The 22,529-nt window shown below is 45.1% G+C and overlaps 1 protein-coding gene and 1 long non-coding RNA gene across 4 annotated transcripts in view; one reads left to right on the top strand and one right to left on the bottom strand.

Moving 5' to 3' along the window:
- Positions 1-22,529, top strand: part of HSPA4L (heat shock protein family A (Hsp70) member 4 like) — a 66,884-nt gene that overhangs the window by 24,728 nt on the left and 19,627 nt on the right. The window contains exons 4-11 of the mRNA XM_048847292.2: positions 7,385-7,507; positions 8,798-8,897; positions 11,499-11,632; positions 12,649-12,893; positions 12,978-13,054; positions 16,881-17,032; positions 17,730-17,836; positions 18,340-18,473. Of these exons, the coding sequence (XP_048703249.1) occupies positions 7,385-7,507; positions 8,798-8,897; positions 11,499-11,632; positions 12,649-12,893; positions 12,978-13,054; positions 16,881-17,032; positions 17,730-17,836; positions 18,340-18,473 (1,072 nt within the window). The remainder of the gene's footprint in view (positions 1-7,384; positions 7,508-8,797; positions 8,898-11,498; positions 11,633-12,648; positions 12,894-12,977; positions 13,055-16,880; positions 17,033-17,729; positions 17,837-18,339; positions 18,474-22,529) is intronic.
- LOC142071860 (uncharacterized) overlaps positions 4,010-22,529 on the bottom strand; it is a 45,838-nt gene continuing 27,318 nt past the window's right edge. For 2 of the 3 annotated variants that reach the window (XR_012668079.1, XR_012668077.1), the window contains exons 2-3: positions 5,157-5,276; positions 4,010-4,277 (exon numbers count right to left, since the gene is read on the bottom strand). This is a non-coding gene — a long non-coding RNA (uncharacterized LOC142071860). Of the gene's footprint in view, positions 4,278-5,156; positions 5,277-6,590; positions 7,433-22,529 lie in introns of those variants that run through there. The other variant, XR_012668078.1, reaches the window with a different exon arrangement.

Below are 22,529 nucleotides of genomic sequence, written 5' to 3' on the forward strand. Positions count from 1 at the left end.
TATCATATGAGGTCCAGCAGACCATTCAGGATCTAACCTTTGGGGGTTTGACTCTTTTCCAAAAAGGCAGATAAAAGGCTACATAGCCTGAAAGACTCGAGAGCCACCCTCAAATTGCTGGGCCTCCACACCGCCACCACGCAGGCATTTTAGGCTGCAACCTCCTCTGCAGTTCTACCAACCACTGAACCAGCAGGGCGGTTCACGGAGGAGAAACAGGAGCGTCAGGAAGAGGCCGCACCCGTCCTCAGGCCAGGGCTCTGGCCCACCCAAACCTTCATCTGGCCAGAAGCAGACCTTTTGAAGGTGCAAACGAGGACGGCGCACCAGTCCTTGGACTGGATGCAACCCGCCTTACCTTCTTGTCCTGACTGTCCCCTTTCTACCATGTGTGGGCCTGTGTCACATCCGACATCTGGGTGCTCCGAATGTTAGAGAGGGGCTACTCCCTCCAATTCTCTGCCCTTCCACCCCCTTTCTCCGTCCCTCTTTAGAGACCCTTCTCACAAGCAGCTCCTCTACAGGAGGTGCACTTGTTCCTATCGCTGGGAGCAGTGGAAGAGGTTCCTCAGGAGCTGAAGGGCAAGGGCTTATATTCTTGGTATTTTCTAATACCAAAAGCCAAAGGTGAGCTCAGGTCCATCCTAGACCTGCGAGAGCTCAACAAGTTCATGAAGAAACTCAAGGTCTGCATGGTCTCTTTGGCCTCTGTCATCTCTTTCTTGGATCCAGGGGACTGGTATGCAGCCCTCGACTTGAAGGACGCATACTTTAATATAGTGATTACACCGTCCCACAGAAGGTACCTCAGGTTTGTGAAGAGCAATAAATACTGCCAGTTCACAGTCCTCCCGCTCGGCCTGTCAAAGAGAAAGACGCCTCGTGTATTTACCAAGTGCAGGCGGCAGGTACAGGTGTTCCCATACCCCGACGACTGGCTGGTCAAGGCCGCTCCAGGGTCAAGTGGAGGCACAAGTTGACTTCATAAGAACAACATTCGTCAAACTGGGCCTTCTGAATGTGGGGAAATCGACTCTGTCCCCTTTTCAGCCGATAGAGTTCATAGGAGTGGTCCTGGACTTGACTCAGGCCAGGGAATACCTCCTGGAAGCGAGGTTTTAGGCCCTGACGACAACAGTCGAGGTCTCAGGCAGTTCCCACCACCACAGCAAGGAATTGCCTGGTCATATGGCCATACTTCTAGGTCATATGGCCATTTGTACCTATGTGGTGCAACATGCCAGGCTGACTCTGGCCTCTCCAACTGTGGCTAGCCTCAGTGTATCAGCCAGCTCGGGACAGGGCTGTGACTGCCTCGCCCGCCTTGACTCCCTGACTCTCCTTCACCAGTCCTCAGCTGTCCCTCTTGCTAGTGACAAATGCCTCAGTCTTGGTCTGGAAGACGTCAGGACACAAGGCATCTGGTTCCAGACAGAACTCGCTTTCAGTGTCAGAGAGCTGAGAGCGGGGCACCTAGCATGCCAGACTTTCCGAGCCCACTTGACAGGGAGATGTGTATCAGTTATGACAGACAACACCACGGCGATGTTCTATATCAACAAAAGGGGTGCACGTTCCTTTCCCCTGTGCCAGGAAGCCCTCTTGCTATGAGACTTTTGTGTAGCTCATTCGATACACCTCCAAGAGTCGTACCTCCTGCGAGTACAGAACGAGTTGGTGGACCGTCTCAGCAGGTCATTTCATGGCCACAGGTGGTCCCTATGCCCAGACTTCGTGAACTCCATCTCCCAACTGTGGGGCTTTCCCCAGATGGACCTGTTTGCCACGCGACGCAATGGGAAGTGCCAGCAGTTTTGCTCCTTCCTGAATCATAGCCCAGGCTTCATCACAGATGCGTTCTTCCTCCCATGGGGAGGTAGTCTTCTATATGTGTTCCTGTCATCTCATTCACAAAGTTCTTCTTCGAGTGATTGCTCATGTGTATTCCACAATAGGTGTGCGTGCTCGCCACGTGCACTGGTGCCAGAAGTTTTTCACCTAGCAGTACCCATGGGGGGAGCGCCCCCATGACCCCTGGAGCGGCACCTGCCTGGTGCGGTATAAGGGGGGCTGTGCTCCCCCCACCCTCAGTTCCTTCTTGCCACCAGTGAAGGTGCATCAGAACTGCTCAGCTCCAGCTTTGCTGCAGCTCGTCCCCAGAACTCTTCGTTTGTTCAGTAGTACCTGTAGTCAGCTAATGCAGTTAGTTTTAGTTAGTCATTGCGCCCGGGCCGTGGCATGCCTCGCGCCCCAGTCTTTAATCGTGCAGCTCTTGTAGGCTCTTTATGCCAAGGATTGTCTGCACTGCTTGGGAGAAACCCATTATCAGCGAAAGATGCAAGATCTGCAAGTCTTTCAAGCCCCGGACTAAAAAAGAAAGGGACATTAGGCTCAGGGCCATCCTGTTAGAGTCGGTGCTGGCCCTGACCCGGCACACGGCTCCAAACCGGTACCCGGCACCGCAGCGTCGGTACGCGGAGACCTTCCAGTACCATCATCCAGTCGGCACTGCTCCCCATCTATGGGGCACGCCAAGAGGACCAGAAAGACTCCCTCTTCGCAACGGCACCGAGGGAAGTCTGGGACAGAGGCTAGGCCCATGTTGAGTAGTCCTCGATCCCCATTGGGCCCCGGGCCTCTGACTCATGTTGAGCGGAGTAGCCCGGCCCCTTTGGAGCAGGCCTGTCCAGATGCCATCTACACCCAAAGCCCTCTAGGCAGCCAGGGACGTCGTGTCCATGCTGGTGCCCGGAGCTCCGCCGATGTCGGCCCCACACTCCAGAGGCAATCCGCCGCTGGGATCACCGCAGTCGCCATTGGCTCAGTACCGGTCTCGGTCGAGGGAACGTTCCCGACGCTGCTCACAACCCAGCGACCGTTCAGGGCTCAGTCCATGTGGATCGCCCTCGACGCCAGCCAGACTGTCCGGATGGGTGCGGTCCGGGAATATTGACAGGACCATGGCGGACGTCGCCAACGGTCCTCGACTTGCAGGAGATACCGCAGTCGGTCGCGTTATGATCGTCGATGCCGTTCCTGCTCGAACTCCTGTTCCAAAGCACAGTAGCCCCGGCCGTCGATCGCCAGCGTCTCACTGACACAGGTCCACCCGTCAAAGCTGTTCGCGGAGCAGCTACTACCGTTGGTGCCGCTCCTCCATGTCGATATCACGGTCCTGTGGCCAACATAGATCCCAGCACCGCCGATACTCCAGGTCCAGAGGTAGCAGCAGGTCATACGCCAGCCTGGCTTCCCATCACAGCCGCCCATCTGCAGGCCAAGCTAGCCAGCCCGAACAGCCAGCCCCGCCGGTGCCTCAGCAGGCATAATGGCACCAAGCGTTATGGCTGGCCCAGTGGTACTAGTGGGTACCTTGGCCTCCGGTGCAGCCCCCCGTGCGGGCTCTCTCGGTGGCCAGGGCCTCGGAAGCACTGTTGGTATCCATCTTTAGACCGCCAGAAAGAAGGTCGGTGGGACCTGTGTCCTTGGTACTGTGCCTGGAGTCCGACCAGGTGGTGGATCCTCCGGTGCCAGGCGACACCCAAAGCACCGCACCAGCCTCACCCGTCCAGAGGAGCTGATTGTGGCTCCGTCCCCCTTCTGTCCCGCAGGAGGACTACCTCGCCCACTAAGACCTCCTAAAAAGAGTGGCAGTGAGCCTCCATCTCCAGGCTGAGGAGATGGAAGAGCCCTCAGAATCCCTGTTCAATGTGCTGTCCCCTTCGGCACCGGGCAGGGTGGCTTTGCTGCTCCATGAAGGGGTGGCAAGAATTTCAAATGCCCTGTGGCAAACACCAGCCTCATTGGCTCCCATCTCTAAAAAGGCGGAGCACAAGTACTTTTTACCCATGAAGGGACATGAGTATCTGTATACTCACCCAGCACCCAACTCTTTGGTGGTCGAGTCGGTCAACCACAGGGAGCGGCAGGGGAAACCAGCCCCGACCCCCAAGAACAAAGACTCTCGGAGGCTGGATACTTTCGGGAGAAGAGTTTATTTGTCGTCAAGCTTTCAGCTACCAGTAGCAAAGCATCAGGCTCTCCTGGGTCGCTACAAGTTTAATCTTTGGGAATCCCTCCCCAAGTTTGAGGACTCCCTCCGGGAACGCGATAAGGAGTTTAAGGTGCTCGTGGAGGAAGGGGTGGTGGCCGTAGGGGCATCCCTGCAGGCCTCTTCAGATGCAGCAGACACAGCTGCATGGTCCGTGGCCTCAGCGGCGTCCATGAGACAGGCATCGTGGCTTCTGCTCTCCCTTTTGATGGGAAAGCTCTGTTTGCTGAGGAAACAGACACAAGACTGCATGGCATGAAAGATTCCCGCACGACCCTCCAGACCTTGGGCCTCTATGTCTCTACTCCAGCAAAAACCAATTTCAAGCCGCAGCAGGCTCCCGCCCAGGCCGCCCTCCCGAAGTATGAGGCCACTCACAAAAAGTAGCAGGACTATAGAAAGCGTCCACAATAGCAATCCCGGCCTGCCCCCCAGCTTGGGTCTTCTAGGGTCAAGCAAGTGGGCAAAAGGCATTTTTGACGGGACGCTCGGGGGTACCCCGCCAGTCTCAGCAGGAATCTACCCCCAATAAAGCTCTCTTTCTCCAATCGGTTGTGTTCTTTCCTCCCGGAATGGTTGCGGCTCGCCTCGGACCGATGGGTCCTCAACACCATCTCCCGAGGTTACACCCTTCAGTTTACCTCCTCCCCACCCAACTGTCCTCCACCCCTGTCCCTACTGGGGGGCCCCTGTCACAAGGCTCTGCTCAAGCAGGAGGTGGGGTGGCTCCTGGACCTAGGATCTATAGAGGTGGTGCCTGAGGAGTTCCAGAGCAAGGGGTATTACTGCCGGTATTTCCTTATCCCGAAGGCCAAAGGGTGGGGGCTCAGGCCCATCATGGACCTGCGAGGCCTGAACCACAACATAGTGAAACTCCAATTCCGCATGGTTTCCCTGGCCTCCATCATCCCCTCCCTGGATCCCGGGGACTGGTACTCTGCCCTCGATCTACAGGATGCATACTTCCACATCCACATATTTGAGGGGCACAGACGCTTTCTCCGTTTTGTGGTGGGATAGAGTCACTACCAATTCAGTCCTACCATTTGGTCTGTCCACTACCCCCAGGGTCTTTACAAAGTGTATGGCGGTGGTAGCGGCCTACCTCAGACGCCAGGGGGTCCAAATATTGCCATATCTGGACGACTGGCTAGTCAAAGGCACCTCCTGGTCGCAGGTGAGGGATCATGTGGCGCTTCTCCTGTCCATATGTACTGCCCTGGGCCTGTTGATAAACAACGCCAAGTCCACGTTAGTCCCGATCCAACACATAGAGTTTATCCAGGCGCTACTGGACGCAACGTCAGCCAGGGCCTCTCTCCCACCAGACAGGTTCGAGACCCTGAAAGGGCTCATCAGCTTGGTCACAAGGTTCCCGGTGACAACAGCCAGGGCTTGCCTGCAACTGCTGGGTCATATGTCTGTGTGCACATATGTGGTCCGTCATGCCAGACTCCAAATGAGGCCCCTTCAGCTCTGGCTGGCCTCGCAGGTCTCCCAGGCCCCAGGCAGAATGGACAAAGTCTTCACCATGCAGAACTTGGTGATCACCTCCCTGCAGTGGTGGTCTGCGCCAAACAACATGCTCCAAGCGGTCCCGTTCAGGGACAAGGCCCCGTCGTTGGAGCTGGTGTCCGACGCGTCGGACCTGCGTTGGGGGCCCCATGTGGGGATCTTTAAGACCCAAGGTCTGTGGTCTCTACAAGATCTACCCCTTCATATAAAGGTCAAGGAACTAAGGGTGGTGCGACTGGCATGTATGGCCTTCCGCTCACACCTGGAGGGCAAGATAGTCAGGGTTCTCACAGACAACACGGCCTCGATGTTCTATATCAACAGGAAAGGTGGCGCCCGATCCTCTGCCTTCTGCCACGAAGCTCTCAGTCTGTGGGACTTATGTATAGCCCATGACATCTACCTAAAAGCCTTCCACCTTGTTCTTCAAAATACGTTGCTCGTGTCTATTCCACAGCCCACCCTCCTTCCCCTCTGTCGGAGTTGTCCAGCAAGAAGGAACTGAGGATGGGGGGAGCACAGCCCCCCTTATACCGCGCCAGGCAGGCGCCGCTCCAGGGGTCACGGGGGGGTGCTCCCCCCTATGGGTACTGCTAGGGGAAAAACTTCCAGCACCGGTGCTTGCGCACCTATTGTGGAATAGACATGAGCAGCACATCTCAAAGAACACCAGTTATGGAAAAGGTAACTCTTTTCTCCTCAAGATACAGAGTGAAGAAGCTTCAGTGATATTGATAGCTCTAGCCTGGCCCCACCAACATTGGTACACATCTCTTCTGGAAATGTCCATGGAAGCCCCAGTCACCTTGCCGTTCCTCTTGGACTTAACTCAGAATCACGGCTGTCTCCAGCACCCGAACCTTGAGTCATTGCACCTCATGGCGTGGAAGCTCCATGGCTGAACCCTATGGAGCTCTCCTGCTTGGACCCAGTTAGACAAGTCCTTCTTGGCAGTAGGAAACCCGCCACCAAGGCTACCTACCTTGCCAAGTGGAAGAGATTTTCAGTCATCCCTGATGCTCACCTCTCTATCTCTTATACTGGACTGCCTTGTCCATCTCAAGCAGCAGGGGCTGTCCATGTTGTCAGTAAAGGTTCACTTGTCCACCATCTCTGCCTTCTGTTGAAGCCGATCTTCTAATGGCCCACGGTTGGGCAGGTGTTTGACAACACCAATGAGAATTTGGAAACGAATATGCTTAATACACGGTCATTTATTTGAAAGAGAATTATACAAGCAGTTAAGGTCACTTGGTATACATTCTTTTACCTAAGCCTCAGTTCCTCACGCATAAATTCTCAGTAATTAATACAGGTTCCTCGAGGATTTCTGCACACACATGTACCAGGCCAACTCAAATCCTTTGAGTGGAATAAGCAATGTGTAGCTATAGTATCAGTTGCTGGTGTTTTGAGTGCTTTCTGGGCTCATGGTATGGTGAAAACTTAGAAAAAGATATGTCACTGCCCAGAAAGGCTTGAAATCTAAACTAGACAAACTCTAAAAGAGAAATCCAAACATGATTTTATCATCTCTGGGAGGACATTGGTTTGTCTTCTGGTTTGACATATGACATGTTTGATTCCATCTTATTTATAATACGTGGGTTTTTCTGATTCTGTTGGAAAGTTTTGAGAAAAGATTTAGAAAACTCTTGTCTAAAATAATTAGATGCACACCTACTGCCCACCTACAAAGTGGTTGCACTTAGGACATAAAGATCAAAGAAGTATTGGAATGAAACAGCCCATAAAACAAAACATTTCTTTGTGAAAATATTGATGTCTGCTTTGTAATTGTTTAATCTTGTGTTTCAGGTGCGATACCTAGATGAAGAGAGACCATTTGCAATTGAACAGGTTACAGGAATGCTATTGGCCAAGCTTAAAGAGACTTCAGAAAGCGCACTAAAAAAACCAGTGGCAGACTGTGTGATTTCTGTAAGTTGTAATATATTTACCAGAGTTCTGCTTATGGGTAATTGTATATAAACAGTACATTATAATGGTGTGATGGTGTGTTAACTGGAAAAGAGCCATGTGAGGTGCTGCCAGAAACCACCCAGAAGAAAATAAAACTATAAATATATGCTGAAAAGCACAAAATATATTTTTAATATCTGATACCATTCACCAAAAAAACAGGCAAATCTTGTGTAGAGGTTTTATATTCAGTGGAGATAAGAGACAAAATTTGCGTGATGACTTTGTGGTGTTCCTCAGACAAGCTCTAGTACAGCAGCAGGCTTCCTAACACATGCTATAGCTACATTTTTGACCTACTGTACAAGAAGTGTAGACCAGAAGTGCCAAAACTTTGTTATTCTGAGGGCTCCACCTTCCGTTTTCCTTAAATATGAGAGCTATACCTAACTTGTGTATTTCTACAAAATCTCTCAGTTCTTTTTGCTTGTGGAACCACAATGTAAAAAAAGAGTTTTCATAGCACATTTTGGATGCCAATTTAATATGTGCCATACAAATAAGACTCGGAACCTACCACAAAGAACTTCTAATTTTAAAAAAATAAAACAACTTTGGTTGGGCCTTTTTTGGGGAGAGGGGTCCTCTTATTTTTATCTTAGCTTCATTCTTCCTGCCTCCCTTCTGTTCTTCATTCTGATACTCTTCAACCACCCTGGAGTTAAGCTTGAGCTGTAGCTTCCTGTAATAAGGACAATCAGTCTTTGGAATTATTTTATATTTTTGTTTCTTATATCCAGATGGCATATGCTTTTGGGGTCAGACATGTCCTCGATTTGTTTAGAAAATGAGCCGAAATTTTACTGTGCTATATAAATGTTTAAATATTTTCTCTGTTAGTAAATAGTTAAACTAACTTTTTGTTAAGATTTCAAGATACAAGGTTTAGATTTTATGCTATCTGGGATTTTTTTAGTGTTAAATATATTAAATGTAGTTTGTGTTTAGAAACACTTGTGCATCGTGCATCTGGACTGTCACTGATTCTGTAAATCTTGACAATGCAGGATATGTATTTGTCTTAATACCAGTTTGGATAATTGGAACTTGTAATGAAGTAACTTTTTAAAAGATTTAGCAATTTTAATCAGTCTGTATTAACTAAATATGATTGGTGTCTTAAATTTCCATGTTAGTCAAATTTATGGAATTGTTTTGTTTTATGGATATATTAACTTTTAAAGTGAGCGTATGATTTTGTGTGTAATGAGATTTGTATAATGGAGTACAAACTTTGTTTGAAAACAGGTCCCTAGTTTCTTCACTGATGCTGAGAGAAGGTCTGTAATTGCAGCTGCGCAGGTTGCAGGTTTAAACTGTCTGAGGCTGATGAATGAAACTACAGCAGGTAAATATACTTGCTAGAAGCAGACCAGGAATAAGTGTGTAACACTATTTTTAACAGTCTAAACTCTTAAACTTGGAAGATTGGATTCTGAATGATCATTACATAACCAATTGTGTAGTAAAAATATATAAAGTCACTTATAAAATATTGATAGTTTAGCTGTTATGCTTTTCTTTTTCTGAAAGTCCAGTTAAAATATTACATCTGTAGTAGTGTTCTCCACTTAAAAAAAGAAAAACAAAAAAACAAACAAACAAAAAACACTTTGGAAGGTGAGGGGTGTGGGTGGAGTGGTTTTTTATTAATTATTATTATTATTTATTATTTAATCATTAAAACCAGGACTGCTACGTTCCAAGAACCGTACCACAGGGTGCTTTATGTCTGCGGCTTGAGACCAGATAGCTCTTCGTAGTATTGTTTAGTTTCAGGGAGATGGATGTGCTGCAGAAAAGATACTATTATATATACACAATCCACAAATCAAGCCAAGAGTACTAGTCTGCATGCAGGAGTGTGACCGTACCATGTTTCAAACTTTATCTAGTTTTGGTGAAGTCCTACTAATGTATGGCTTAAATATATATTACAGAAGGGAGTCACATTTTTAATTCATATTTGAAAACAAGAATAATTGTGTTGAAATGCTGACTACAGTAGTCACTGCCGTGCCTTTATTAATAGACCATTCATTCTAAAATTTCATCATGAAAGATTACTATTCCTTATTTATCTGAAAAGAAGTTGTGGAAAACTAATTGTTACCAGTTTAGTCCCTCCAGTGATTTTTGGGAATGAAAGAATATTCAGATCTGTTTCTTCTCTATCAACAATGATATAGCATCTGGCTCTATACTCCAAAGCCAGAGTCACCACCAAATTTGTTCATGTACTTTTGAAGTACTTCCCTCCCTTGGCAACTGGATCCATTATCCCTTAATTAACAGGTGCAATAACATGTGCATCTCTTGGTTATGATATGGACATTTTGTCAGTCTGACATCTGACAAAATGCTTAATTCATAGTCATTATGAAGTCTCCATCCAAATCAGATTTTTTTTTCTCCCCCTCAGATTTAAGTACATATCTTTCTCAGTTTGTTATCCAGCCTGTCTCAGCCTAGAGTCCAATTACAGCATTTGGCACAAACACCATTTGTACGAGTGAGTAATTTGCTCATTCCAGTTGTTCATTGCTGTATTACAAATTCTTTGGCCAGTCTGAGAGCCATTGGTTGATTACAGCAAAAGGTAGATCAAATTCTCATTTGCCAAAAGAAGGGTGGCTGTGATGAGATGCTTCCATTATAGGAGTGTCAAAGTAGAGTAAATTGTGTGGGATCCAGGTGGAGCAATTTAAATCAGTGACTTTTTTAGAGTAGGGAGCTGGGCTGGAGTGGAGCTGGGGACAGAGTGGACCTGGGTGGCACTCCTTCCTCACCCTCTCATGGGGGTGGCCCCATGCCTTGCCGCACCCTCCCGGATGTTCCTCCGCACCCTGGTAGGGGGGCACGCCCCACAGTTTGCAGACCACTGTCAATGGCATGTCCTTTTTTGAGTGATGTCCCTGTGGGTGCTCCACTTCAGGTGTCAGTGCATCCCTGAGCCATCGATCAGAGAATTTTATCAGCAGTGCCTGTCTGGGTTGCGCATGCGCCATCCCTGTTTTGTGGTGCTGTTGGTGCCATATCCAGTGCAAACGACCTGACCCCTGCAGTTCCTTTTCAAAATGGATCTCATGGTGCATTCACCTCTGCTACCAACAAAACAATTTACAACCCCCAGTGGGGATCAGAACTCATTCAGCCAGATCTATAGCAACCTCAGTAACCTTTCTAAACAGTGTACCACTCATAGACATATGCAGAGCAGCTACCTGGGCCTCTGAACATATATTCATAAAGCATTATGCAATTGACCAGACCTTAGGCTCTGATACACTGCTAGGCCTAGCAGAACTATCTTCAATCACGCAGACAACTCCGAAACCCCTTCTGCCCACAGAGGGGGTACTGCTCTACAGTCACCTGAAGTGGAGCACCCGCAGGGACATTACCTGAGGAAGAAAAGGTTACTCACCTGATGCAGTAACTGAGGTTCTTCAAGATGTGTTTCCCCTATGCGTGCTCGACTACCCACCGTCCTCCCCTCTGCTTCGGAATTCACACTATGTACTCTACAGTAGAGAAAGGAACTGAGGGGGTCAGGTCATGTGTGCCAGACAAGGTGCCAGGGTGCCGTGAGACGGAGATGGCGCATGTGTGACCCAGATGGGCGCTGCTGCTGAAATTCTCTGATCAGTGTCACAGAGATGCACGAACACATGAAATGGAGCACAGGGGGAAACCTCTAGAAGAACCTCAGTTATTGCACCAGGTGAGTAACTTTCTCTTATCTTTGTCACTTTAGAACAAAATCATTCAATGTTAACAAAGTGAAAATTTGTGTAGACTTTCAGTATATATTATCGCAAGTTACTGTGAATTTTTGTACACAGTCCTAATTTTTTTTAAGAGCTTTAAGTTAACTTTTTTTAAAAAAGTCTAAATTATTGAAAATTGCTTGAGACATCTAATTTAATGTATTTATTTATTTTTACAGTTGCACTAGCTTATGGAATTTATAAGCAAGATCTACCAGCCTTGGAGGAGAAACCAAGAAATATAGTCTTTGTAGATATGGGGCATTCTGCATACCAAGTTTCGGTTTGTGCTTTTAACAAAGGAAAACTGAAAGTAAGTTTATTTTTACTACATTGTTGCACCAGAGGCTAAGCAACAGTAGTCTTTCTTAATTGGGACAATGCTCAGGAAACTGTTCAGTGAAGTGCATTTCTGAATGGGTAAAATGTCATGCCTGGTGTGGGCAAACCTGTTTGTAGTAAATATGTATGAAAGGGTAGTAACTAATAAAAGCTTTCCTGCGTTCTAGTTATTAAATGACCATCCTTCATGGCATTTCTTCAGCAGCTCACTGTAGAAGGAGAATGCTTAGCCACACAACTAAGGAATCTCTTTGAGTAGAAGTTAGAATTGGAAAGTCGGTGCATAGCCTTAAAGTCCCATCTTTTATAGACCAGGAGTACAATTATCTGATCTCTAACTGGAGAAGTCACAGAAGCAACTTCTCTACCTCCTCTCCAGTGTAAATGAAGTTTTGTTTAACTTTCTTGAGAAATGAAGTGGGCTATAGCTGAATTGCAGTTTTCCCAGCCAGGCACTGAAAGGGAGTCGGGGAGGAGAGTTGACTCTTTGAACTCTAACTTAGGGATGTTTGCTAAGTACATTTAATTCAACAATTTTAATTTTGTATCTGTGAGACTTTCCCCTTTCAAGATTGGGGTGGTAATGGCTTAATTCTTTTTTATCCTAGACTACTTTTATCTTCAGTAACAAAACACAGTAGCTACAAAAGTTGTGTGAAAAATTAAAGTGCTCTGTGGTCTCAGTTCTTTTTAGATAAATACTCTAGGCATGCTGTGCTCTGAACAAGGACATGCATACCCAATGGAAAACTTAAGCAAGAAAGAGTATTAGCAGATTTTACTTTCTCAATGGAATGGTGTATTTTTACATAGGGAGATTGCAGCATGACAAGATAAAGATCCCAGTTTTTCGTTCTGTATGTCCAGAACTGCTCAGTTCTATATGCCCGTAAGCTTCACGGAGTGGAGGGGAAAATTTATGGAAAATGCTGATTTGGCAGGAGGTAGAGGATCACTATATACTTGACACATTTCACTTCTGTGCAGATCTTGGCTACTGCTTTTGACCCTTTTTTGGGAGGCAGAAACTTTGACGAGGCTTTAGTAGAGTACTTCTGTGGGGAATTCAGGACAAAATATAAACTGAATGTGAAAGAGAATGCTCGGGCACTGCTGCGCTTGTATCAGGAAAGTGAAAAGCTGAAGAAGCTTATGAGCGCAAATTCTTCTGACCTCCCACTCAACATTGAGTGCTTCATGGATGATCTTGATGTCTCTAGTAAGATGAACAGGTACAGTAATGCATGTTACATTAACTCCAACCAGAATATGGTGGTTTTAGTTCTGCCTGTAACGCAATATTTCTTCTTCTACAGAGCTCAGTTTGAACAGTTATGTGCTCCTCTCCTAGCTAAAGTGGAACTTCCTCTAAGAACAGTAATGGATCAAGCTAGTAAGTAGAAATTAATTCAGGGTACAATGTTTTGTTATCTGGCTCAAAAAAAAAATTGCTAAACCTTTTTAAATACCAAAAATAGTTAAAAGATGCAAAGCTAAGCACTGAAAAGTTAACTGTCAGTTAAGGTCATTGAGGCAAGCTTAATTTGTCTCTCTTGCCATGTAGGCATTATGATACGGTTATGTGATTGCGTAACTTTTTTCATGGGACTTTTGGTTCAAATATGGCACAATTTAGTATGTATCTCTGATTTATTGAGCACCATTCATCCTGAACAATGAATGAGGTGGGGTTCTGAGGAAAAAAATGGAATATAATCATGCAGTTAAGGAGTATCATTTTGCTTGCACTATGGATACAACTGACCGAGAAACCTTAATTCTTGTGTTTCCTAATTTTTAAGTGCTTGACTTTGCAACCTTTAAACTTTTTAGCATAGCCTTTTATATGTGACTTACTTCTGTTTTTCCTTTAATAAAAAAAAAATTACATGCTACTGAAATAACCTGTGTGAGTGATCAGAAGTGTTTGAAGAGTTGCAGTAGCTGCTTCACAACAGTGCTTAGTGGGCCAGGGGAGCATGGTCAGTGCAGATGGAATGATGAGAATTTAGGAGAAAAGCCTGCAGTGTAAGCCCTGCAGCACATATGAAAATTTTCTTTTTGGGGGGCTAAATAAATCTAGATGGATTTTCAGAGACAAAAAGGCCACTCTCTGATCTACCCCTAAAACATATTAAAAGTAAAGGGAAGGAAAAATTGTGAATATCTTTTGTGAGCTGACCTAATAAAATGTGACTAAATAAATAATGCAAAAATGAGGAGAGAGAAGAGAGAGCCTGAAAGCTAAAAGTTGCCTGAGAGCATATTAGTCATGCCCATATGAAGCAAATCCAGAACTGCAAATTTGACCTGAAACCACAAATGCAGATTGCTCATCATGTTTCTCGTGAATGTGTGTTTTTTTTTTTTTTAATTTCTGTATTGCAGCCAAAAAAAGAATCAATTTCACCCAAGAAACTCTATCATTAGATTAGTCTTCAAGTGATTGTCCACATGGATTCTACTTCTGGCACGCACGTACCATGCACACAAGATCAAATTCTCTTGGCCAGTTGCATCCATTAGCCCTTCACCTGCGCCTTGGATGCCCTCTCTCATGTACATTTCCCACCCCTCAAACCTGAAGGCATAAAGAACAGAGCAGGCACAACTGTTCCTTCTTACTGCCATCGCAGTGAGACAGAACCCCTACAATGGCTTAATTTCTATGCGCTGTGTGACTTTGCTCAACGTATGTGTGGGTGTATTTAGTTTTCTTCTTTATACCTGTTGTCTTTAAAAACAAACAAAAAACCCACACAACTTTTTTTAATTTTGGGGATTTCTCCTGTTACTGAGATTTAACAGTTATGGCTGAAACAAAATCACCAGTGTTTAAAACTTGCCCCTTCCTGTCATGTGACTGTTCTGCTCAATGTCAGGCATTTGAAGTACGTTTTCTTGGGGGGGGGGGGCCTTAAAGAGGGGTACATCCCTGATAGGTGTTTAATCTGTATCTCCTTCTCCAAGATGCCACAGAAGAGGAGAGAGGTCTATTTTTAAGTTCTCTCTTCAGGAGTGCACTCTATGAAAGCCGCTTCAGAACTAGAGGGGGAAAAGGGCCTACTATGCCAGAACAGGCTTCCTCAGCTAGCACTCTTGTGGGTTAGATTGGAAGCCATGTTAGTCTATATCCACAAAAACAACGAGGTGTCCGGTGGCATCTTAAAGACTTAACAGATTTATTTGGGCATAAACTTTCGTGGGTAAAAATCCCCGCTTCTTCAGATGCATCGAAAGCTTGTGCCCAAATAAAGAAGTGGGGTTTTTTACCCACGAAAGCTTATTTCCCAAATAAATCTGTTAGTTTTTAAGGTGCTACTGGACTCCTTGTTACTCTTGTGAGTTGAAACTCAGGTTGGACCTCATTGAGTGCCAGCCTAGGTCACTTTCCCCAGGACTTAATAAAATGAATCATAGATCTTGTCAGACTGCTGAGCCACAATAGTTTAGCCCAGACAGGTCCCTGGGATGCCTTGGCACTATTTGATTATAGAATAAACTCATTATCCACCTAAGACTTCTCTTGGTACCAACATCTGTGCCACTGATTCGGGCACTGACCTCTGTGTTGCAGATGCTCCTTGCAACAACAGAGCAGTAAGGCAGTCTTGGGCCTCAGGCAGGGTTAAGCACCAAACAAAGGTCTCCTGACTTAATGTGGGCTGGCTGTCACCCCAGGGGTGAGCTGGAAGGGGGTAGAGGGACTCGGGCCCACCCTACTCCACCGGGTTTCAGTCCAGGGCCCTAACAGTGGCAGAGTGGTCTGCCACTGGGTCAGCAGGAATCTGCCGGCAACACACTGACTTAGTATCTGGCCAAGGCCCAACCAGACTGTTGTCTAGTTTCCCTGGGCTACTTCCTACCTCCCTGGGGTTTGGTACCTCTGTGCTGTACGTGCCCTCCATCTCCCCGGGGTTGGTGGTCAGTGATAGCCTCAACCGCTCATTGGCACCTCGGCTGGCCTGCAGCCCCGGGAACTCTGGCCAATTCTCAGGTGGTAGCCCCAGCATCTTCTCGGTGTCGGTCAGGTGGCAGTCCTGGAAGCTTTGGCCAGTCCTCAGGTGGTAGCCTCAGGAGCTCCTCCTTGACGTCCTGCTCCGGCAGCGGGGGAGAAGTGTCTATCTCCCTGGGCTGCTCCAACCCAGCTGAGCTGTGGGACTGCCTGCATTTTGTACTTCTGCTTCCTGTCCCTTCCCATAGCTTCCAGCATGGTGTGCATGGCTTTCCTGGCTCTGCAGCCTCCTGATCTGTTGCCACCTCGCTACAGCCATGAATTTGGTAGGGTCCTACTTATCTTACAGTTAACTATATGGTTCTTTAAGATGGTGTCCTCATGGAATCTTTGACCCTCCTATTTCCCTGCTGCTATGGAATCCTATACCACCTGGCTTCTGTATTGGGGGAACAACTATGGGATGGTTAGGCTCCCTGTACCCTTTATGCCTTCTGGGGAGGGGAGGGAAGTGGGTTAGAGGGTAGCCACATAGAGGCACAGCCCCAATGGACACTGTTGGTCAAAAGAATCTGATTTTATGTGTGCATAGGCACATGCACAATAGAAGTGGAATCCATGTGGATAGCCATCTCAAAGAACCACAGTCACTAAGCCCTGGTCTACACCGAGCGGGGAAACGGGGGGGGTCTGCCTAAGATACGCATCTTCAGCTGTGCGAATAGCGTAGCTGAAGTTGGCGTAGCTTAGGTCAACTTACCTGGCCGTGAGGATGGCGGCAAGTCGACCGCTGCCGCTCCCCTGTCGACTCCGCTTCCGCCTCTCGCAAGCTGGAGTTCCGGAGTCGACGGGGAGTGTGTTTGGGGATCGATTTATTGTGTCTAGACAAGACGTGATAGATCGATCACTACCCGCTGATCTGGCGGGTAGTGAAGACCTGCCCTGAGATAAGTAACTTTTTTAATCTTGATTTTTGCACTTACAGCCTGAAACTCCCATAGACTAAAGGAGGGGCAAGAATTTTTTTGACATTGCAACTGAATATAAAATTCTCATTGTACAGTGTTGGCCATTGACCTATCTTCACTGGTTCTTGTAGTGTCTAGATAATTCAGTTTCATTTTAAGACCCCCTTGAGCTTTTCAGTCAAGAGTGAGAATCCAAGCTATATGATCTCTAGCTACATGCCCCCCACCCCAAAGTCAGCTTTGGGTAATTTGAAGCTAAGTTCTTTAACTTATGGCCTGAACTGTGTCTTTTCTAGAACTACTGCGTGAAGACATAAGCAGTATAGAAATTGTAGGCGGAGCCACTAGAATCCCAGCAGTGAAGGAACAAATATCTAAGTTCTTCTGTAAAGATATAAGCACTACGCTGAATGCAGATGAAGCTGTCGCAAGAGGTTGCGCATTACAGGTATGGCCGTTAAGATCCTAGTTTGTCGTTTTACAGCACACACTGCTGGAAATGGTTGACTAACCAAAAGTCAAAGAATGCTACAGCTTAAACAAAATGTCCCTCATCTCAGGATTTAAGGTCTTCATACTAAGCATTCGTTCTTTCTTGCACTATCGTATTCACTAATCATTTAAACATTTGTTGTAGTTGTCACATTTGGTAATAATTATGAGAGTAATGACGGGAAGGATGGTCTTGTGGTTAAAGTACAGGAGTGAAAGTCAGAATATCTGGGTTCTCTTCCTAGTTCTGCCACAGACTTTTTGCACTAATGTGGGTAAGTCACTTCCTTCATCTGTAAAATAGGAGTGTTTACCTCTCACAGTGTTTTTGAAGCTTAATTCAGTCTGTTTTAAAAACTCATTGAGGTCCCTGGCTGGCAGTCACTATAATCATGCTAAGTGTTACTATAATGAAACTTAAAATGACACTCTAGACGCTCTCTCCATCAGTTTAACTAAGAAGATAATCCTTAATGAAAGTGACTTAAAATTGCCCCAATGTTAGTATGTGTAGTTCATTTTAAAAATATTTTACATTCTGAGATAATCATGGCCAGCATGCTAGTTTTATAGAAGAGTAACAATGCTAAATTCAGGTAAATGTGTTTCTTCACTAAACTATATGCATAATCAAAATTTGGTCTCTCTTCCAGTGTGCAATTCTCTCCCCAGCATTTAAGGTGCGTGAATTTTCCATCACTGATGTTGTTCCTTATTCAATAACTCTAAGATGGAAGTCCTCTTATGAGGAAGGAACTGGGTAAGTTTACTTTGAAAATAAAAATACACAAAAAGACTTGATGGTGTGGGAAGATCAAACCTGCAAACACCAGAAAATAGCTCATCTAGTCTACCTCTTATACTGTATTGTCATTAATCATTTTGCCTCTGGAAGTTGGAGTCACATATCATTTTACTACCAGTTATTTTCAGTCACCCCATGTCACATTGTTCTGATTTTGTTTACCATAAGATGGTTAATTTTAACTTTGTATACATTAAAAAGCTTTCTACCTAGAGATACATGTAAAATGTAATATTGTCAAGTTGGTGGATGAGTTTGTAGCTCTCATTCTGCCTTCAAACTTCAATTAAATTAGAGAATGCAAAATAATTTTCCAGAGCCAAAGCAAATGCGTATTAAATGTTTCATTTGTTTGCATGGATGTTCACAGCTAACATAACAGGGTTTAATATAACTTGATTCATAGTCATTATATAAACTGTTACTTGTATTTACTTGAACACTTTTTATTTCTATAGGGAATGTGAAGTTTTCAGTAAGAACCATGCTGCTCCATTTTCAAAAGTTATTACTTTCCACAAGAAGGAACCTTTTGATCTGGAAGCATATTATACCCATCCAAATGAAATACCTTATCCTGAACCCAGAATAGGTGAGAACAGATCATAGAAAATATATTTTAAATAATCTTTTGTACACCTTTCTAAAAAAAAAATACATTCCTTTAAAAAGTTTATATAAATTACTGAGCCAAATGTTTTGGCATAGAATCATAGAAATGAAGAGCTGGAAGGAACCTCAGTGTCAAGTCCAGTCCCTCTCGCTGTGGCAGGACCAAGTAAACCTACTTCATCCTTAATAGGTATTTTGTCCAACCTGTACTTAAAAACTGTCAGTGGTGGGGATTCCACACCTCCCCTGGAAGCTTATTCCAGAAGTTAACTACCCTTATAGTTAGAAAGTTTTTCCTAATATCTAATTTAAATCTCCTTTGCTGCAAATTAAGTCCATTATTTCTTGTCCTGTCCTCGGTGGACATGGGGAACAATTGAGCCCCATCCTCTTTATAACAGCCCTTCACATATTTGAAGATTGTTGTCAGGTCCATCCTCAGTGTTCTTTCGTCAAGAGTAAACATGACCAGCTTTTTTAATTTTTCTTCATAGGTCAGGTTTTCTAAACCCTTTTTATCATTTTTGTTGCTCTCCTTTGGACTCTGTCCAATATGTCCACATCTTTCCTAAAGTGTGGCACCCAGAATTGGACTCTTGCTGAAGCCTCACCAGTGCTAAGTAGAAAGAGACAGTTTTCTCCCGTGTCTTAAATATGGCACTCCTGTTAATACACTCCAGAATATTAGCCTTTTTTGCAACTGCATCACTTTGTTGATTCATATTCAATTTGAAGTGTGAGAACCCCTGTACTAGATGACTAAACTGGAAACTTTTTCCACTTGAAGTCTTTAGCACTTGGAAGTCTACGATTCCTGGAAGTTATCAAAGTAAGTCAGAGTTCTAGTAAATAGGACCTCTCTAGATTGGTCAGACTTGTATGGGTTAAGCTGTCAGGAACAGTGAATGTGGGTCTAGCTGATAAATTCAGACATTCGGCTGAGTCAACAGGTCTGTAGTCATAGAAGAAGGTGGATACACCCCCTCTGGAGGCATGGAGATCTGGACACTATGGCTTTGACTGTGGATGCAAGTGGTGAGCCTGGGCAATTACCACAGAGATGCTGATGGCACAGAGAAGTCTAAACTGACATCCAAAAAACTGATGCACTCATTACTTTGGGGGCATATCTCTGTTTGGGATTTGCCTTATATTTGGTCTAGGTCAGGGGTTCTCAAATTTCATTGTACCGCGACCCCCTTCTGACAACAGAAATTACTTCATGACCCCAGGAGGGGGGACCAAAGCCGGAGCCTGCCTGAGCCTCTCTGCCCCGGGTGGGGGCAAAGCCCAAGCCTCACCACTCTGGACAGAGAGGCCAAAGCTGAAGCTCAAGGGCTTCAGCCCCAAGCTAGGGGGCCTGAAACCTGAGCCCTCCCTCCCAGGGCTGAAGCTCTTGGGCTTTGGCTTTGGCCCTGGGAAATGGAGCTCGGGCTTCAGCCCTGGGCCCCAGCAAATCTAAGCCAATCCTGGTGACCCCATTCAAAGGGGGTCGCAACGCACTTTGGGGTTCCAACCCACAGTTTGAGAACTGCTGATCTAGTAGCAGTGTGCTCCCTACTTCAGCTCCAATTCAGTTCCTCCTTATCTGTTAAAATTCACTTAGCAGCAATATCTGATTATCGCAATCTAATTGAGAAGACTGTATTTACTCATGACATACTAAAGAGATGTATGAAGTTGTCTAGAGGGGACCATCTGTTTACTAGTTAAAGATCCAACACCATTAAGGGTTCGTAACCAACTCAAACTGGGAAGACTCTGAGTGAAGTTTGTTGTTTCACCTGTCAGTCAAAATAGCATTTGTTATACCTATAACGCTTGCTAGAAGAGTAAGCAAACTCATGGCTGATCTGCCTTCAGTTTTCCTCAAGGACAAAGTGATACTCCATACTCATCCTAATTTTTTGGCTAAGGTTATAACTGGTTGCGAAAGAAATCATTTAAGTAATCTGCCAGTGTCCTTTTCCCATATGTCAAAGTTTCACAAACGAGTTGCTAAAAATGCATTACCTTTCTATCTAAATTTCTTAGCCCTGTTTAGAAAGTCAGCAAATTGGTGCGGGGGTTGTTTTTCTTTTTGGGAATAATAAAAGCAGCGGGATGTAATTGCATGCCCTGTCTAAGTGGGTTAGGTAGTGTATAGAGGAGAGCTATAAAGTTTTCTCTACTCCTGTGCTAGTGGGAATTAGATTACATTCTACAAGGGCAAAGGCTGCTTCAGTGGAATGCCTTAGGTATGTTTCCATATTTTATATATTCCCACTTTTACGAAGCACTGTTTTGTTAAAGTTAGCATTCTGATCAGCAGAAAGAACGGGGGAGTACTTGTGGCACCTTAGAGACTAACACATTTATTTGGGCATAAGCTTAGTAGCACCATACTTCAGTTGCTGTTTAATTAGGATTCTGGATCCTACCTTCCTTGGATGAGAGTACTGCTTTCTAAATTATCCCAGGAGTGGGAATGGGAGGATGCAACTTGAAGAAATGAAGGTTACTCACCTGTAACTGGAGTTCTTGAAGGTTGATTATACATTTACACTCCCTATCCACCTTCCCCATTTCTTTAGAGTCCTAATTATCATCTTGGCTCTGAAGAGGGGTAGAAGGATCTGAGATGGCCAGAGTACTCCACACCCCTTTCGTAGCCTTGCCCTCAGAATGTTCAGGAACAGGGAGGAGAAGGAGTTGGACAGGATGTCAGAACACCGCAATGAGCACTGATGTGAGAAGTTTGTGTAATTCTGACAGTGGAATCAGCACATCCCATGAATGGAAATGTGCCAGAGTCCATCAAAGAACTCTGATTATAGACAAGAAACCTTAAAGTTCTTCGTCATTCACTCATCTTACTTGTGCTCATATTTTCTATGCCTGGTGGTCTTAAATCAAATATAAACTTCTGTGAAAGACTGAGCAAAATTTATTCAGCTCATAGATAGGGTAGAGTGAGAATGGGGAACATATTCAGAAGACTTTTCTGTGCATGTATAACTAGAGCAGCTGAATTTGAAACTTCATGTCAGTCATTACCAGAGTAGCAGCCATTTGGTAAACTTTCTTGTTGCATGTGGGTATAGTTTGAAGATAAGGTAAGCAATTAATATCCACATACACGGTAATTATCAGTTTTTTGAGCCATGTTATTGCCTGTGGCACTAGAGTTGCTAAACACTGTAATGCACCTCAGCCTGCACCTTGAAACTAGTCAGAAGCCAGTACAGGTGAACAAAAGGCAGTGTGTCCCTGAGAAACATGCCCATAATTGAACCAGATTCTGCACTAGCTGAAACTTTTTCAGTTGTAGCCTTCTTTGTCATTTCCATAATGCAATATTGCAGTGTGCTCTAAGAGGCATGGAGGTGCATATCAAAGCAGAATGGTTGTAATTAGAGCTGAATGAATAATTTGCAGAAAGACTTGATGGAATTTAGCCCCCTCTTCCTGCAAGCAACGATATTTAAAAAAATAAAAAGTGAAGGAAGATCTAAGAAAATGGGGTTAAGTATATTCTTCCAATCTTCCAGAATAGTAATGTGTTTGTCACTCCAGCGACCTCAGAGCCCAATTGTATCAGTTTGGGGTACTTAGTAAAAGGTACTTATGTATAGTGTTTTACATGTTAATATCACTGTACAAACTATTGCAATGTCTCATGTAAAGAGATCCTCGTTTTACAGTTGGGGAGACTGAGGCAGATTTTTGAAGTGACTTTCCAAGGTGCCACAGTCAGTGGCAGAACCAAGATCAAAATTGAGGACTAACTGATTCCCAATCCTGTGTGCTCATTTTCTCCTTAGATCCATTGCTTCTCACAGAATATAGACTATGGAATTCTTCACAGGTATATATTAATTATATACAGGAGAGATTGTACGACTGAAGTTCCTGCATTTGTTAAAGGAATGTCTGGGGTAAATTAGACATTGTTCTAGTTACTGAGTTACCCCTCTAAACTTACAAATACTTGTGTTTTGGAGAAATCTTTCATGGCCTTTTAAAGTGCTTGGCAGTGAAAGCAGATCTGGGGAAT

Source organism: Caretta caretta, chromosome 4 (assembly GCF_965140235.1).
Source record: "Caretta caretta isolate rCarCar2 chromosome 4, rCarCar1.hap1, whole genome shotgun sequence".
NCBI classification, from domain to species: domain Eukaryota; kingdom Metazoa; phylum Chordata; order Testudines; family Cheloniidae; genus Caretta; species Caretta caretta.